The sequence below is a fragment of the Desmodus rotundus genome, chromosome 6, assembly GCF_022682495.2.
Source record: "Desmodus rotundus isolate HL8 chromosome 6, HLdesRot8A.1, whole genome shotgun sequence".
NCBI lineage: Eukaryota > Metazoa > Chordata > Mammalia > Chiroptera > Phyllostomidae > Desmodus > Desmodus rotundus.
The window spans coordinates 142219774-142237751 of record NC_071392.1 but is presented as its reverse complement, the minus strand read 5'-3'; the positions used below and the strand labels follow the sequence as shown (position 1 = coordinate 142237751).

The following is a 17978-nucleotide window of genomic DNA, read 5'->3' as shown; positions in this document are numbered from 1 at the left end:
CTTTTTTACAGGTAGGGAAACTGAGGCCCACAGTATGGCAGTGAAATATCCAATGTCACAAGGTTCGTTAGTGGCAGAGCCAGGAGTAAAACCCTTGTCTCCTCCTTGCACACCTGGTTTCTACTGCAACCAGCTTCTTCCCTCCTTTTTGGCTTTTTATTTTACTCACTGTGGAATCTTCCTGAGCCACAGTTCTCTCCTGACAGTGGGGATTATAGCACACACTGCACAGTGTTGTCATGGGGGTTACATGAGAACAGAGGTAGAATGCATAACCCCTTGCCTGGCACGGTGCAGGTGCCGTATGAGTGGTGCAGTCACTGCTCAGCCTTACAGCCTTTCTTCAGATCTCACTTTACAGTAGGAATGCCCAAACACGGCTGGCCTGGTGCCAGGTTCCCTTCCTACATACGTGGCAGACATTGATCAATCAAGGAATTATTTTACACTGAGCCCAGATGGAACCTCAGAATTTCTCTCAACATAGAACTCTAGGCACCCTCTACCAATCAATCAGCGCATGAACCACAACCTGTTTGCCACCAGTGCAGCAGGCTTGGTTAGGGCACCGAACTTGTAGAATATGAGATACCTTAGTTCTAGACTCCTAACTTTTACTGTGGACAAGAGAGAGTACTGTGTCAATAGACATAGTCATTAACAAAGAACTGGGAAGGCTTAAGTCCCAGCTGTGCCCCTAATTAGCGAGAGCATTCTCACTTTCTTTTCTGGGCTTCGAATTCCCCAACTATGAAATGGGAGATAATAGACTAGGCTTTTCCATGGGTGGGCTAGTAACCTGAGTGATCTTTGCAGAAACATTTATCAGTTACTTACACCCCTACTAAGACAGCGTGGTTCGGTGGCAAGAATAAATGAAGTCAGATTTTGTACTTGTCCTTGACATTTGCATCATGACTTGTCTGAATCCCAATTTCTTATCCACAAAGTGGACACCACAGTTCTGTTCTGCCTTAAGTCACAGGTGAAACATAAATGAGACCATGGGTGTGAGATGCATTGGGGACTGTGACATGCTAATATATTAGGGATCTATAAGCATGAGGATATAACGGGTAAGTGAATTGGGTGGTTCCCCAGCTGCATCAGCAGGGTCTGGGACATAGGGCTGACTATATGGACAAATATCTCCTTCACACTTTGGTTGCAGGCTAAAAAGGTCAGAGAATGGACATGAGATTACAAGTGGTTTTTCTACTAACTGGTTCGGTAAGCCTATGCAAGACATGTTTCTAAAATGACAAACTTTAACCAAGTGACTTCACAGTTACCTTCTGACTCCAGTATGTTAAAAATGGTTGATTTTAGCTTGGGTCAGCCATGGTTGAGACTTTGGTCCCTTTCCTACCTGGCATCCAGGACACAGCACCTGATCAAGAAACTGAGCACATCATCCTGTTGGTTCACTCAGGGCCTGGGGTTTGCCCCCTGAAGTTGCAGTGAGAACCTTGTGGGTCTGCAAAGGATCCCTACCCTCTTACCTGCGGCAGTGCAGAGGCTTGCTGTCTGTTCTCCTTTTGCTGTTTATAAGCTGGGTGGTCTTGGGCAGTCAGTCATCTATAAAATGGGGACAAGTCCCTAACTGAGCTCTAAGGAGAGGATTAAGTGAGGTAATGCACACAGGGTGTGCTTGGCACAGGACTGGATTTATAGTAAGTGCGAAGTAAGTGGTAGCAATTGCTTGTTTGTTTGATCAATATTTCATAGCTCCGTGTGCTGTTCGTTCAAATCCCAGGATGAACAAGTCCAAAGTCCAGGGAACTGCAGAATTTCCTGCTTTGGGGCATTTATTTAAGTTGTTCCTTTTGCCTAGAATGTGATTAGCCTACCCAGGTCAGACCTGGCTGTATGATGTCTAGAGATGTTACAGGTCTGTTATTTGTGGTTTACAGGCTCTACCCAGTTGCCCTTGCTGCCTATAATCTCGAGCTCTTTAGCGAGAAGGATGTTTTAATGCAGTAGTGGTTCCCTTTTGTGAAAGTGCCTTTGCACAAGGGATGTACCTTCAAGATGGATCCCAAATGCCTGCACCTCCCTGAAGTCCTAATGGTAAATGGAACCTCTATCCACTGATCTTTGTTTCCCTGGTATTTTGGATTCCTCATCTCTTTTAATCTCATAGTGATGCTTTGAGATAAACATTATTCTCGTTTGACAGATGGGGAAATGGTGTCAAAGAGGCTCAGAGCCACAGAACGATGAAGAATGGAGCCAGGTTCTGGACCTAGGTCTGGCTGACCTTACTTACGTCTTGTGTGCCTTAGCTCTCTGCCCTCTGCCTTTACTTGCTGCCTCCATCCTCATGCCTTCTCTACTGCTTCCACTTCCACGCCACATTTTCTCTTTTTTCTGACAGTTTTTAATAGACCACCTAAGCCAGTAATTGTTTCCCATATACCATCGTCTATTTCCCAAGTCTCCAAGGAAGGGACACAAAGGGCATCAGGCTGTGATCTTGTCCCTAAGCTACTCCTAATCAATTACTAAAAACCCTGTGAGGTCCTTGCAGGAGCAGGGAGGGGCTCGTATGTACTATGCTCTGCAGCCCTCAGAGAATGTGGCCCAGACTGGCACATGCAAAGGGTCTGACTCAGCGCAAAAGCTTTGAAGTTTCCACAAACAAAGAGAGGTAGATTTCTCAGAGATCTGTAAAAAGCTGAGAAATGTTCTGAGTTTCCCTGACCCACATTCAGCTAAGCAGTTGCCCTGGCTGCCTGTAATCTCCTGCTTGTTAATGAGAAGGCTATTTTAATGACAGCAGTGGTTCCCTTTTGTGAAAGTGCCTTGGGACAAGGGGTGTCCCTACCCTGAAGAACTCCTTAGTGGATCCTGCTTCCAGCGTCCCATAGGCGATTTCCGTCTGCTTCGCTAGGTCCTCTGCACTCTCGATGGGCGACACCATCCTCTCCACTGTCAAGAAGGCAGCCAGGTTGGCTGTGTATGAGGAGATGATGATCAACGTGAAGAACCACCAGACGCCACCAACGATGCGGCCGGACAGGGACCTGAGGCCAAAGGGAAGAGGTGTCAGAACGGAGACATCAATTATGAAGGCTATGGGCAGGGGCTGAGGGCCAGCCTGGAGTCTGTCAGCAGAGCTGTCAGGCCCCATTCAGCTTCTCCTCTGTCAGCAGGATGTGAGAATGCAGATGTCAGAGAGAAGCCCTCTGCACTGGGGGCCTTATCACAGATAAGGGCCTATAGAGTTGCTGTCGTTCAGGGTGATAAAGCCCCTCAGGTACATACTCACACTCACATATATAACAAGACACATGCCAGCAATGACAACAGATGTGTTGACATTTGCTCCTAAAATCACACATGTAAACCTTTTGTTAAATGCAGTTACATAATACACTAAATGTTTGTGTATACGTGTATAAATGCATTTATAGACACAGTGCACATTTTTGATTATGTCCAGAAATGTTTTCAGACTGTCTTCTCATTATTACCCTTCTGGCTGGCAAAGGAGACACATATTCCCCGCCCCCTCACCCCCCCGCACAATCACAGAGAAAGAGAATTTGAATGAAATAAACGACAAAGTATATTTTGTTCGGGATCAGATAGCAAATGTGACAATTACACATGAGGTGAGAAATTTATCCTTAACGTTCTTAGAATCCTGTTCTCCTCTCTTAGGTCCAAAAACAATAAAGAGAAACATGACCAGTCGAGATCCACTGTGGTCGTTTGGATTCGGCTAGGAGATTTCCAAGTCCAGAGCTTCCAAACAATATTACAGAGTGATTTAGATGTCATATGGGGTGATTTTTATGTGGCGGACAGATGGGACATCATATTATATTGAATCACAAAGTGATAAAGTTATTTGCACTCTGCCTCTCTTTCTGTCCCACTCAGTTTATTAAGGAAGTGTAACCCTGAACCAATGGTATCTTTAAGCCCTTTCTAACACATACTCTGAGCCTCAAGCTCAGAGCCTTCAATAGGTGACAGTGCTTAATTAGAACCTAATTCTTAACCAGAGAAATCACTAATCCAGCCCAGGAGTTTTGCAGATAAAGAAACTCAAGAGTCCCAACTCACACTGACCCAGGACAAATACCCAGGCCTGCAGGCTTGTTCCACCGTTTTCAAAACCCTGGTTGACCTTTTCTGTGTTGTTCCTGTTCTGTGAGCTCCACTTTGTTTCAGTTTCTTGGAGACTTCCTTTTCAGTCTAGGCAGACAGTGCTCACTCCCAGAAAGCCAACAGATCTTTGTTTTTGCTTGCTTTATGTAAAAGAATGTTCCTAGATGCTTCACATGAAGGCAGAAATAAGAGGAGACTTATTCCGAGGGATGAGACCAGGAGGGCGAAGCAAAGCTCCGCCATATGAAGAACAGCTCAGGAAGAGGGGACATTTTACAATAAGCAAAGACTTGAAGAGATGTGTTCACTGAAGTATTGAGGTGAAGGTTGTACCATGTGACCTGATTTAGGCACATTTGGCGGAACTTCCAGAAAATAAACACTAAATATGAGGAAGATATTTTTGATGAGCAGGTTAGAGCAACAATGGCTAATCTGAGGGTGAGAGTGGGTTCTTCCATTTCTCAGGATATTCCAGTGGTGGACCTTCTGAACATCTTGAACCAAGAGTACTTGGTTCCTACTCTTGGTCCTCCAGGGTACCAAGTGGTAGGGACACAAATTAACCAAGGCAGAGAGGGAGGCAATCATCAGATGGAGCCAGAGACCAACTTTGAAACCGAAGTTGGCTTCCATTGGGCATTCAAGCACAATGAGGTACATAGAGGCAAAATTACTACAAAGTCATACCAGTCTCGGGCTGTCCGTTCTAGTGCTTTTTCCATCTTAGTGCAGCGGGACAGGCCTGGGTGAGCTGCTGCTGCTTTCCCGACTCTGGATGACATAATGGCATCTGAACTGAACTTCTTGCCTCCATTCAGCCCCATCTCCTCCCATTCCTCTGCCTAATCAGTTCATCATAAGGCTGCCTGAGTGATCTCCTTAAAAACATTAATTGTATCTGTTGTGTCCTTGTTAAAACCCACCCAAGCCCTCCACTTACCTGTGGAATAAAATTCAAACCCCTTGGTGACTCTTAAGGCCCTGTGTGGTCTGGCCCCTGGCTTGCTCTCCACTGCCATCCCATAATGTGCTTTCTGTACTCAGGTCGCACAGGACTTTGTTCTGTTCTTCACACTCAAAAGGCTCTCTCCCTCACCACATGCTGCTCTCCACCCCCAATCAATGCTCAGCAACAGTCATCAGTCAGACCTCACCTTAGTCATTACCTTTTCAGCACTCAAATGTTAAGACTCTCAGAGCCCCATGCAGCTCACATCGCAGCTGAAATCTGACATCTGTTTGTGTGATTGTTTGACTGTCTGCTGTCTCCCAGACCATAAGCTCCATGAGAGTAACAGAACCTTTTAGTTCTTTTGTGCACTTTGTGTCTCCAGCACAGAGCGCCCAGTAGGCCTCAATAACGAGGGAGTGCGTGAATGCTGCTGCCACTCTCAAAACCTGGCAGTGCTATTCACATTGGATTCTAGAGACCAGGAATAGTTTTCTGGGCCAGGAGAATCCAAACCTGCTCATGGCGCAGGGTGTCTGGAGTCATGGCCTCGAACCAGTTGTTCAGGATGGCTGCCTCCTCTTCTAACATTGCTGAGCTGAGGGTGTTGCAAGTTGGGGACCGTGTAGTGAAGCTCAGAGGCCTCCCAAGAAAGTTCCAGGCCTATGGTTCCTTCCTCCCTATTCTCCTTTAATTAATATTCACCTGTTCTCCTTTAATTAGTATTCAGCTGCTGGGTGGTGAGAACACTTACTACATATGGTATTCCCCACATCCCCATCTTCTTAATGAAGAGACCAAAGAACGGCTCCTTTGCTTAACAGTCGGCAAGTGTCATCCATGGAATAACCGGAGGGCTGAGGGAAAGAAACCTTTCCAAATGGGACATGATTTCAGTGCTGCATTTGCATCTAATCCACACGATGGGCGCTTGAGTGTGAGGCAGCCCCCCATCCTCAGGTCAGACCCGGTAGAGGCAAAGCTGGGCCTCTATCTGAGAACTGCATTCTCCCAGCTCCCTTCCAGAGGCAGGGAGGTGGAGTTAGTGAGGCCAATGCTGGGAATGAGAACATTTGCTGTTTTACTAACCAGCCCCATAACCTTGGCCCGTTGCCTGCCCAGCTGGGTCTCAGTCTTCCTCCTCTGTATAATGGGTGAGGCTAACCCTCCTTCCTGGTGAGAAATCAAAACTTTCAGAACTAGAAGGACTCTTAGTCCATTCTTTTCCTTTAACTGATATAAACTATTGGAATTAAAATGGTAGAGGGAAAAGCACTCTGAAAAGCACTATTGAAATATAAGATGTTATTTTTTACAATTATTCTCCCAGGGAGCCACAGGGCAAAGCAGTACTTTTCTTAGTAGGAAGGAGAAAGCTGTGATCTGAATGCCTTGGAGGTCTGCCTAGTCACCTGAATTATATTAGTCTCTCAACTTGGCATAGCTGTTCCTCAGACTCCCTAGGTAACTGAAAAATCCCTTCTGTTTCTCCAGAATTGGCCACAACTTAGATGGCTGTTGGACCCATGACTTGAATTGCATGTGTAGCCCTGTGGATGGGAAAGGGTTGAATATCTGCATCTTGCAGGTGAAAGAACAGCGATGAAGAGATGTCAGGTGACTTTCCCAGGGTCATGCGGTGAGGCAGTGGCAGAGCTGGGAGTAGGAACCTGGACTTCTGTTTCCTGCCCAGTACTCCATCCACTGCAGAACATTCCCTTCCTCACCAAATTCTGATTCATTTATGCATGGGCATGGACTTCATCAACTCATGACGCCTCTCTGATGTTGGATCCTAGCCAACATGCACTTCTTGTCAGTGGAATCTCTGGGATCCAGGAAGCAGTCTCGCCACAGAATTGGAAACCTGTGTGTATTCGCTTTCTATCGCTGCATAACAAATCACCACAAACTTAGTGGCTTCTAACAATACTCACTTGTTATCATAGTTCTGCAGATCAGAGGTCTGGGTCAGGATGTCTAGATTCTCTGCTCAGGGTCCCACCCAGCTGAAATCAAGGCGATGGCTTGAAGTTCTCTTTCAGGCTCACTTGTGGTTTGCAGAATTTATCACCTTGTGCTTGTGGGACTGAGGTCGTATTTTTCTTGCTGGCTGTTCTCAGGCAGCTCTCTCAGCTGCTCTCAGCTTCTAGGGGCTGCCTGCATTCCTCATTATGTGCCCCCCCACATCTTTAAGTCAGCAAGTGGGGCAAATCCAACTCATTCTTTGAATCTCTGTGACTTCCAGTAGCTGGAGAAAACTCTGCTTTTAAAGGACTCACCTCATTGGGTCAGGCCCACCTGGGTAATACAGTCTCTGTTAATCTTAAAGTCAACTGACTTGGGGCTTTACATATGTAAAAATCTGTTCACAGAGGTACCTAGCTTAGTATTTAAATAATCAAGATATGGAATCTTTAGATCCTGTGTACCATACTATATATTCACTCACTTTACAAGCATTTCCTGTATTGTATGCTATGTTGGGCATTTGGGAGATGAAAGTGAATATACCACAGTCTCTCCCTTTCATGGAGAAGATAGGAAGCGTAACCTAGTGATTAAAACATAGGCTTTGGGGTCAGATACCCTGATTCTTTGTAAAGTGCTTAGCACAGTGTTTGGTGCAAAGCAAGCAGTTGGTAAAGTGATCATCACTATCTTATACAAATGTCATTAATGGTAATTATAGTACTATCTTAATTATATGACGAGTAAGAAAGCAGCACTAAGCGAGCATAGAAGGGCTTACTAATTACCCTGCTGGCAGAGGGCAGGAAAAGTTACAAGAGAAGGATAAACTTGTGCTGGATTTTGAAATATGAGGAGGAGATTGCCAAACAGAACAGGTGCAGGGGTGGGAGAAGATACAATAGAGACGTAAAAAGGAGGAGGTGAGTGGGATATCGTCCTCTCTGTATACTTCCCAACCTTCGCCAGCAGAGCAACAAACCACCAGCCCCTTATGTTTTCCTGTTGCACCATGATCATTCTACAGCTTTAACCATGCTGCTGTAATGATTTAAGATGTTACTACGATTATTACTTATGGCACTTACTGATTAACAATGAGGATGATGATGGCTTGAACTAAAGCAAAGGCACGGGAATTGGGAGGGCAGGCTGACTGAAGAGATGGCAATATCAAAGTGATAGGATTTGGAGATCCAGGGGAGCAAGGGCTGTGGGAGAGGAAAACGCTCAGATGCCAGTTCATGCATGCCCACTGGGTGAACTGATTCTGTCATGGTCTTGGGGCTGGGGTCCTGGCTGCAAGCTGTCTCTTCTTGCAAATGATGTTTTTTCCTTTTGTTAACAAGAGGAAATTTATTAATTAAGTGTATTTTGGTAACAATTTCAATAACAAAATTCATCATTAAACACATAATTGATGCTAAAGGAAGATAGTAAGGATATGATTGGACAATTCTCTGGGTTCTGACAGTTAGGCATTTCCTCTCCTGGGCATGGATTAGGAATCGCTCTAGGTCTTTAAATGTGTATTTCCAATCCGGCAGTTTGAACCTGTTGCTCTGGAGCAGGGGTTGACAAACTTTCTCTGCAAAAGGCCAGGTGATAAACCCTTCAGGCTTTGTGGGCCTTGCAGTTTCTGTTGCACTACTCATCTCTGCTGTGGTGGTGTGAAACCAGCCAGAGGCAATACAAGAACACACTCACACAGGTGTGTTCCAAGAAAACTTTAATTACAAAAACAAACGGCAGACTGGATTTGGCCTGTGGGCCATGGTTTGCTGACTCCTGCCCTCTGTCCTACTGTGAGTTGCAGAGACTTTTGATTTAAGCTCACATGCGACAGTAGTCAAGATATTTAAAAAAATCATTTATGTAGTTTCCAGTTCCTTTACAGAAACACCAGATAGAATATTCGGTGATTCACTTGACAGTTACTTTTGGGCTGTCCTCAGGGAGAAAGTAGAGGGCCCTGGGACAGAGAATTGATGCATGGGCCAGATTAAACAAGACGGAGCGCTGCCTTGTTACTTTTTGGGTATATGACTTCAGGCAAGCCACTAAATCTCTTTGTGCGTTTCTTTACAAAATGGAGTAATGGTACTCATTTTAAAGGTATTCTTAAGAATTAAAAAAGATAATACATATGAAGCATGCACAATATCACAGGGGTGGCACAGAGTGAGCATTTTGGGGTGGAGGCATGCAGACAGTGTGAGGAGCAATGATGTGGCTGGAGGTAGGGAAGCAGCCAGGGACCGTCAGGAAAGCAGTACGTGGGGCTGGTATAGGGAGTAGGAAGTTATTAAACAGCATTCAACTTCTGATCCCACCAACCTCCTCTCCAGGACATCTCTGACAAGGAGGTGGGTGTGGACATTCTTTTTTTCCAAAAGCATGTCCTGTTATCCTTACGAGGAAGGGGGCATCAGGGATACTCCCGTGTGCCTCCATTCAACTGAGTTCAAGAAGTCACTGAGCTCAACTTACTCCCTTTGTCATCTGCTTCAAATAGGTGTTTTAAAAAAGTATTGGAAACAGAAGCATGAGGCAGAAGCTCAGATGGCCTGCCTCTAAATTACTGGGAGAAAAGAAGTCCATCTTGACTAATTACTGAGCTGAGCTATGTTCAGAGAGAGACTCACTTGGTGTCAGGCATCGAGGTTCCTAGGCCAGGGTAGCTCTGAACAAGTGCAACAATTCCACTGATGAGGCCACATCATCCAAGATGCTGAGTCTAGGTGGCACACCATCTCATTTGTCATCAGCTGCAAATCACTCAGCACTTCCCGGCAGAGCTGGAGTGATTCATTTTAATTGTCCCAGCTACCGGTCACTGTGTTCTGGTGCTGCAGCAGGGGTGAGCCCTGGGCTCTTGTGGGAATCCCAAGGGTGGGGAGGTGGGGCCTGGGCAAAAAGGTCTAAGGAAATCGCAGTAATTTGTGAGCTAGTACACTGTTCTAGCATTTGCAGAGCTATGTGTTGAAGATGTGTTTTGTTTCTTTTTTTTTTTCCATTTAGGTAAGTTATGGGAGTATAGGTTATGGCACAGTTTGCAAAAGAATGGATGTAGATCAATTCATTCATTTTAAATAATTTACTAATTTTTTGATTCACTCTCTAAGCCTTGGTTTCAATACCTGAAAATAGAGATAATGAATCCCATCTCATGAATTGTAAAAATTCACTAAGTCATGCACTTAGGAAACACACAGTAGAGCTCAAGATGTCACCTGTGATAATGATGATACTTTCTTTTAAAAACACTCTTCTTAACTTCTAGTTTCCCATACTCTCCTCAATTTCTTCCTGCCTTGCAGGCTCATCCTTCTTAGTCTCCTTTGCTGGTTCCTTCTTTCTGCTTCATCTTAAGCTTTTATGCCTAGAGCTCAGGCCTCAGCCCTCTTCCTATCCCTGTCTACAGTCTTGCCCTAGGTAATCATCTCCAGTCCCACAACGTTTATAGGTAGATCCCTATAACTACCAAATTTAGACCTCCAGTCTCTCTCCTGAGCTATAAACACATGTATCTAACTGCCTACTTGACACCTCAAACCTGAAATATCCAAAACAAAATTCTTAATGAGCTCCCACCAAAGAGCCCACATAAATACAACATAACTTATTCTTCTCCACCTTCATCATCTCAGGAAATGGCACTGCTGCCCCTGCTGCTTTGCAAACCAAACACCAGGGAGGCATTTCTGCCTTCTCTCTTTCCCTCACCCTCACATCCAGTCCATCAAATCCAATCATCTCCATGGGCCCAAATACCACTGTAGATACTGGATATCAGTAACCCATTTCTCTGCCTCTTCTCTTGTTCTTGTACAACCCACAGACCACACAATAGCCAGAGGGATCTTTTAAAACTGTAACTAGGATCGTGTTGTTCTCCAGCCCACTTAAAATCTGTCACACTTCGGGCATTTTCTATCAAGGTCAGCCTGATCTGCCCCTCCTTTCATCTTGCCCCATATTTTCTGCTCTGCCTATGCTCCAGCCTCATTAGCCTTCTTGCGCTTCCTAGAACACGCCAAATTCTTTCCAACCTCAGGACATTCGTTGTTCCCTCTGCCTGCGACTCACCTTTCTGAAATTGTCCCACGCTTGCCTCCACCTGCCCTTCAGGTCTAATTCAAATGTCACCTCCTCACATATACCACTCTGAGTGTTGTTTTTTTTTGCCACCTGTATCTCACTCATCTTGTTTCCCGTTCTGCATAGCACTTACCAAAGTCTGAAGTGATCTTTATATAATTATGTATTTATTGATTGATATAATCATGTATTTACTGATTGGTTTATTCACTTATTATCTGTCTCCCTCCACTGAAATGTAGTAAGTTCATTGAGGGCAGGGGCCTTATCTATATCATTCACTGCTATATCCCCGGCACCTAGCATAGTGTATGGGACACAGTAGGTGCTCAATGAACATATACTGCGTGAATGAATGATTATACAGTGTTATTAAGGACTGACCATAGATACACCAAGATTGATGGGAAATACGTAAGAAGTTTCTTCTCAAGGAAATCAATTGCATAGGATGAATATGATCAACACAGAAGTGACAGTGATACCTGGGCTGAGGTGACCAGTATGGGGAATCAATGATTAAGTGCTATTGAAGTGCAGAGGTGGGCAAAGCCATGTCCAAATGGGAGAAATCTGGGAGGGCAATATGGAAGAGGAAACATTTAACTGGAATGTGCAGAGCAGGCAGGCTTTGAGTATTCTGCGATGGAAAGAAAGGCATTTCCCACAGCAGGACAGCCTGTGCACTGATGTGGAAATGGGGAAAGGAAGTGAGCAAACAAGAATCTCACTTTGCCCAGAACATACTAACTACCCAGCAGCCACTGTCTTTGAGAACCTTCTTAGCTTGGGTGCTGAGGGAGATGCTTGACATCCATTTTTGTAATCTGCATCCCTCTCTTTAGGACAAGGACACCTATCCCTTATGATAAATGAGGAAACCAAGGTTCAGAGAGATGAAATAATTAGGCTCATAAAGCAAGCGATGCAACTTGAAGGTGAACCCAGCCCAGGTCTGTTGAATACCAGGAGTGTGATTTCTTGGGGCTGAAAGTGGGTCTAACTTGGACCAGGGCAGCACCCTCTTTCTCAAGTTTCACCTTCTCAGGTCCCAAGCACCACTCACCCACAGTTCCTAGACACAAAGGAATACTTGGCACCATACTGGTGTTAAAAATGGAGCTTCCTCCACGTATATTTTTGGGTTTAAGTTCTTAGAAGCCACTCTCTTTTTATAGCCAGCTGCCTACTGGCTAGCCCATAATACCAACACATATGGTTTCCTTGTATCCAGGACCCTCTCTAGAGCTCCTACAATTTGCTGATCCACCCACTGGTTTGAGAAGTGAGATGGGCTCCAAGGGCCTGGGTCCCTCCCTCTGCGGGCCAGGGGAGTGCCTGGGCTGTCACCTGTGGTCCAACATAACTTGTATTTGAAGTCCTTAGAGTTGGCAGCATATTTAAATACGGGATGGTGAGAGCTTTTAAGAAGGATACCTTACACATCAGTAAACGGGAGAGAAAATAACCATGTGTGCTTTAATTAATGTTTGGTTAGCTCCAGCACAAGGCACGTATTAAAAGAAGCTATTTTACTTAAAAAAACCAATTAAAAATCCTCCATCTGCCAGGTATTTTTTCATTCTACCTAGTTCCCTGCACTCAGGGCTCCCTTCCACATATCTCCAACCAAGCTACCCTAGCCGCCCTGGAGGCAGGGAACTGTTTCTCTTCTTTCTCTCACTGCCTCCCGCCCCTGCCACTCCCCAGCCCCCTTCCCCAGTCATTTCATCAAAGGGACACTCAGCTCTTTCTGGCACTACTGTCCCTTACATTTAGTAACTGTGTGATTTGGGACCAGTTATTTCATATCTCTGAGTGAGCCTCAGTTTCATCGATTTGTGAAATGGGGCTAATAACAGGAACAACCCAAAACCATTGTTGTGAGGATTGGCTGGACTGTGCTTGGTAGATTCTACCTGGACTAGAGAAAACACCTGGTAGAGGCAGCTACTACCATCCAGAAATGAAAGGTGACGTAAAAGAAGTTTTCAGTATGCTAAGTGGAAAAAAAAAACAAGTTATAAAACACACTATACTATATGACCCCATTTGAAAACTTAAGTTTGAGGGGAATAAATGTCTAGAAGTGTGTTAACTAGGATGTTATAGGAGTCATCTAGGTGGCTGGATTATGGGCTTTCTTTCTTTTCCCTCTTCTCCTATTTTTTGATTTTCTATATTAATACCTATAATATCTATAATATGTAGAAAATCTAGAATGTCATGGTTAAAATTATGGACTATGGAACCAGCCAACCTGGGTTCAAATCCCAGCCTCTTCTCTTACTGGCTGTGTGATCCTGGGAAAGTGGCTTAGACTCTCTGATTTTCAGCTTACTCATCTATATAAAGGAGATAATAGCAATACTTTGTCATGTCAGCCATTAAGTATGGTTAATGGCTTCACTAACTTGGTGAGTGGCAGTCAGGAAGAGGGAAGGAAAGGAGTGATGTCAGAAAAAGGAGGGGAAGTCTCTCTGAGGAGTGATATTTAAGCTGAGATCTGAAGGTTGAGAAGATCTAGTTATGTGAAGAAATCTGGAGGAGCACGATCTAGACAGAGGAAACAGGAAGAACAAACTGTCTGGGGCAGGAAGAGGCTTCTGTGTTCAACATGATTGACAGCATAGGGTGAGTCTAGAGATTGAGGTGGGGACTGGACTCAAGCAGAATGTCTGAAGCCAGGGAATGGACCCTGGATTTAATGATCATAAGTCCAGCTCCAGCGCCATGTCCTCTGAGAAGCCTGCCTGTCTGCTGCTTCCTACCTTACTTCTCATTTCTCTGAACTCGTCTACTTTCCCACCAGTACCACTCCTTTTCTGCTTTTTTTCACTGTTACCACTACAGTAAGTTATTATATCATTATGGAATTTTAGGTTTCTATGTAATTTCCTAGAACCTATTGCAGTCTCAATATTTATTGAGTAAATATGAAACTCTGTAAATAAGCAATTTGTAATGCTTTTTTCTAAGCTATCTATACAGGAAAATATTTCTTAAACCGATTAATAGCAAAAACAATTGTGTGAGGAATGATTTATTCTGCGAGTTAATCAACTGATTTCAAAACTTTAGAAGCACCCATTTTGCGAAACGGGTATCTCAGATACAGCCACAATTCTTCCCTAGCCATGTTCTCTCGGAGTCTTTGCTCTTCAAAGTGGTTGTCACAGGGCAAGCTATTGCACAAAGTTAAAATAATAAAACGGTCTTTAAAATATTATAAAGGACTGATTTCACAAATTTAGGCACAGCTCTAAGGTAACCTGTGGGTATTGTTTTAAACTAGCAAGTTTGTGGTAAATCGTTGACACAGCAACAGAAAACTAAGGTGTGACTGAAATCACTATGCAGTGCTCCTTTGCACCGTCCCTTGTCTGCCATTTGAGGATGGCTGCAACACCCCACTGACCCCTGGTCCTGTGCTAGCCCTGTCCTCCACTTGCCCTGTCTGTGTTCTCTGGGTGAAGTCAGTGGTTAAGAGTGCAGGCTCAGTGTCAGGCTGCTTGGCCGTTCCTCCAAAAACTGGGGGGTGGCTTTGGATAAGTTACTTAACCACACGAAGCTTTAATTTCCTTACCTACAAAATGGGATGTGGTATAGGCAGGAAATTGACCACCCAAAGACACCCATGCCTTAATTGCTAGAACCTCTGAATATGTTATATTACGTGGCAAAAGAGACATTTCAGATAGAATTAAAGTTAAGGACCTTGAAACAGGGTGATTATCCAGGTGGACTCAATATAATCACACAGGCTCTTAAAAGTGGAGGAGAGTTGGTCAAAGAGAGAGGACGGAAGAAGAGCCAGGAGAGGTTCAAAGTGTGAGAAGGACTTGGCCCTCTATTTCTAGCATTGAAGACAGGAAGAGGGCCGTGAGCCAAGGGATGAGAAAGCTGGAAAGAGCCCTTTGCTGAAAGCCAGCAAGGAAGCAGGGACTTGAGTCCTGTATCCCCAGAATTCAAATCTGCCAACAATCTGAGTGAGAAAGAAAATGGATTCTGCCCTGGAGCCCCCGGAAAGCAATACAGCCCTGACACCACCTTTTAGCCCAGAGAGCCTCTTACTGAACTTGTGACCTCCAGAACTGTAACATAATAAACTTGCGTTGTTTTAAGCTGCTAAGTTTTGTTACGGCAATAATAGAAAACGAATACAGAGATGTTGTGAAGAATAAATACATGTAAATCACGTAAGACTGAGACTGGCATATACTAAGTGCCTAATCCATGGCATTTTTTCTCAGTACTGTTTTTATTAGTCATCCACTGCTCTGGCCATGCTCATCTTCCCTGGCTATCCCGGCTGCTCTCATTTGTCCACGCCTCTTATCTTCTTGCTTCTCTCTATATGTCCTTAGATAGTCTTCCCATATTCCAAGTTCATTTCAGATGATATTTTCTCCAAGATTTTCCCAACCCATTCAGCCAGGTGCAGTCTCTTCCAATGCAGCACTTTTTGGGGGTCCCTTTGCCAGTATTGTATTTATTCAAACCCTAGCTTGTATGAAGAGTTTTTTTCCTCTTTATTAAATTCTGTATGTTGTGATAACAAAAGATCTCCAAATCTTTGCTTAAACCAACCAGGTATATTTCTTTCTTTTTTTCTTTATATGTATTTCTTTATTTTGTTACGGCAAGGACACTTAACATGAGACCTTCCCTCTTAACATATTGTGTGCAATACCGTATTGCCAATTACAGGCACAATGTTGTACAGTTGATCTCTAGAACTTACTCATCTTGCTTAACCGAAACTTTTTTTTTATCCAAGCAGTATTTATTTTTTCCTTTAAAAAATATATTTATTGATTATGTTATTACATTTGTCCCATTTCCCCCCCTTCACTCCACTCCATCCTGTCCACTGCCTCCCTCCCACATTCCCCCCCTATAGTTCATGTCCATGGGTCATACTTACATGTTCTTTGGCTTCTACATTTCCTACACTATTCTTACTCTCCCCCTGTCTATTTTCCACCTATCATGTATGCTACTTATTCTCTGTACCTTTTCCCCCCTCTCCCCCTCCCACTCCCCTGTTGATAACCCTTCATGTGAGCTCCATTTCGGTGGTTCCGTTCCTGTTCTAGTGGTTTGCTTAGTTTGCTTTTGTTTTTGTTTTAGGTGTGGTTGTTAATAACTGTGAGTTTGCTGTCATACTTACTGTTCCTATTTTTTATCTTCTTTTTCTTAGATAAGTCCCTTTAACATTTCATATAATAAGGGCTTGGTGATGATGAACTCCTTTAACTTGACCTTATCTGAGAAGCACTTTATCTGCCCTTTCATTCTAAGTGATAGCTTTGCTGGATACAGTAATCTTGGATGTAGGTCCTTGCCTTTCATGACTTGTAATACTTCTTGCCAGGCGCTTCTTGCCTGTAAGGTCTCCTGAGAAATCAGCTGACAGTCTTATGGGAACTCCTTTGTAGGTAACTGTGTCCTTTTCTCTTGCTGCTTCTAAGATTCTCTCCTTCTGTTTCATCTTGGGTAATGTAATTATGATGTGCTTTGGTGTGTTCCTCCTTGGGTCCAGCTTCTTTGGGACTCTCTGAGCTTCCTGGACTTCCTGGAAGTCTATTTCCTTTGCCAGATTAGGGAAGTTCTCCTTCATTATTTGTTCTTACTTGAAAAAACTTACTTGTTTTCAATTTTTTGTTTTTCCTCTTCTCCTTCTGGCACTCCTATAATTTGGATGTTGGAACGTTTCAAGATGTCCTGGGGGTTCCTAAGCCTCTCCTCATTTTTCCGAATTCTTGTTTCTTCATTCTTTTCTGGTTGGATGTTTCTTTCTATCTTCTGGTCCACACAGTTGATTTGAGTCCCAGTTTCCTTCACCTCACTATTTGTTCCCTGTGCATTTTCCTTTGTCTCTCTTAGCATAGCCTTCATTTTTTCATCTAGTTTTTGACCAAATTCAACCAATTCTGTGAGCTTCTTGATTACCAGAGTTTTGAACTGTGCATCTGATAGGTTGGCTATCTGTTCGCTGCTTATTTGAATTATTTCTGGAGCTTTGAAGTGTTCTGTCACTTGGGCCATTTTTTTTTTTGTCTTGGTGCGTCTGTTACTTTAAGGGGCGGAGCTTTAGGTGTTCCCCGGGGCGGGGTAACACTGGTCCCTGAGCTGTACGTGGGGGAAGGGCCGAGAGGGAGTAATGGTGCCCGCTCCACTCTCTGCTGGATTTCAGTCACTCCCTCTGCTACCCACAACCAAATTGGGCCCCTCTGGTGCTGGTTCCCGAGTGGGTGGGCTTGTGCACGCCCTAGGCCCCTGTGGGTCTCTCCAATGACCTCTCCTGTGAGGCTGGGAGTTTCTCCTGCTGCCGCCCCAACCCCCACAGATGTTCCCATTCAGAGGTTTGAGGCTTTATTTTGTCGCGCTGGAGCCCTGGGTCCCGCCATTTGTCCCGGTTTATCTATGCTCCAATGTGGGGCCGCGGGGTCTGCGCGGGGTCTGCTACCTGGCCACACTGCTTGCCCCGTTCTCCGCCACTCTGAGTCCCGCCCTCTCGGTTTATCTGCGCGAATGTGGGGCCGCAGGGTCTGCCAGTGGTCAGACTGCCTGCCTCGTTGGTCCCACAGGCCACCAGTCTCGGTCCCGCCACAGCAACGCACAAGTCCTCTCCACCCCGGCTGCCTGTCTCCGCCCCTCCTACCGGTCTGGATGAATGTTTAATTTTTATCTACTTGGTGTCGGACTTCCTTGCTGTTCAATTTTCTGTCAGTTCTGGTTGTGCTAGGAGGCGCAGTGTGTCTACCTACGCCGCCATCTTGGTTCTGCGCTTAACTGAAACTTAATGCCCATTGATTAGTATAATGTCTTC

The 17978-nt window shown here is 44.6% G+C and overlaps 1 protein-coding gene across 6 annotated transcripts in view; it reads right to left on the bottom strand.

The window, feature by feature from the left end:
* Positions 1-17978, bottom strand: part of GRIA1 (glutamate ionotropic receptor AMPA type subunit 1) — a 277525-nt gene that overhangs the window by 38915 nt on the left and 220632 nt on the right. For all 6 annotated transcript variants that reach the window (XM_024576849.3, XM_024576848.3, XM_053926920.1 and 3 more), the window contains one exon: positions 2828-3026. In XM_024576849.3, coding sequence (XP_024432617.1) covers positions 2828-3026 — 199 coding nt within the window. The remainder of the gene's footprint in view (positions 1-2827; positions 3027-17978) is intronic.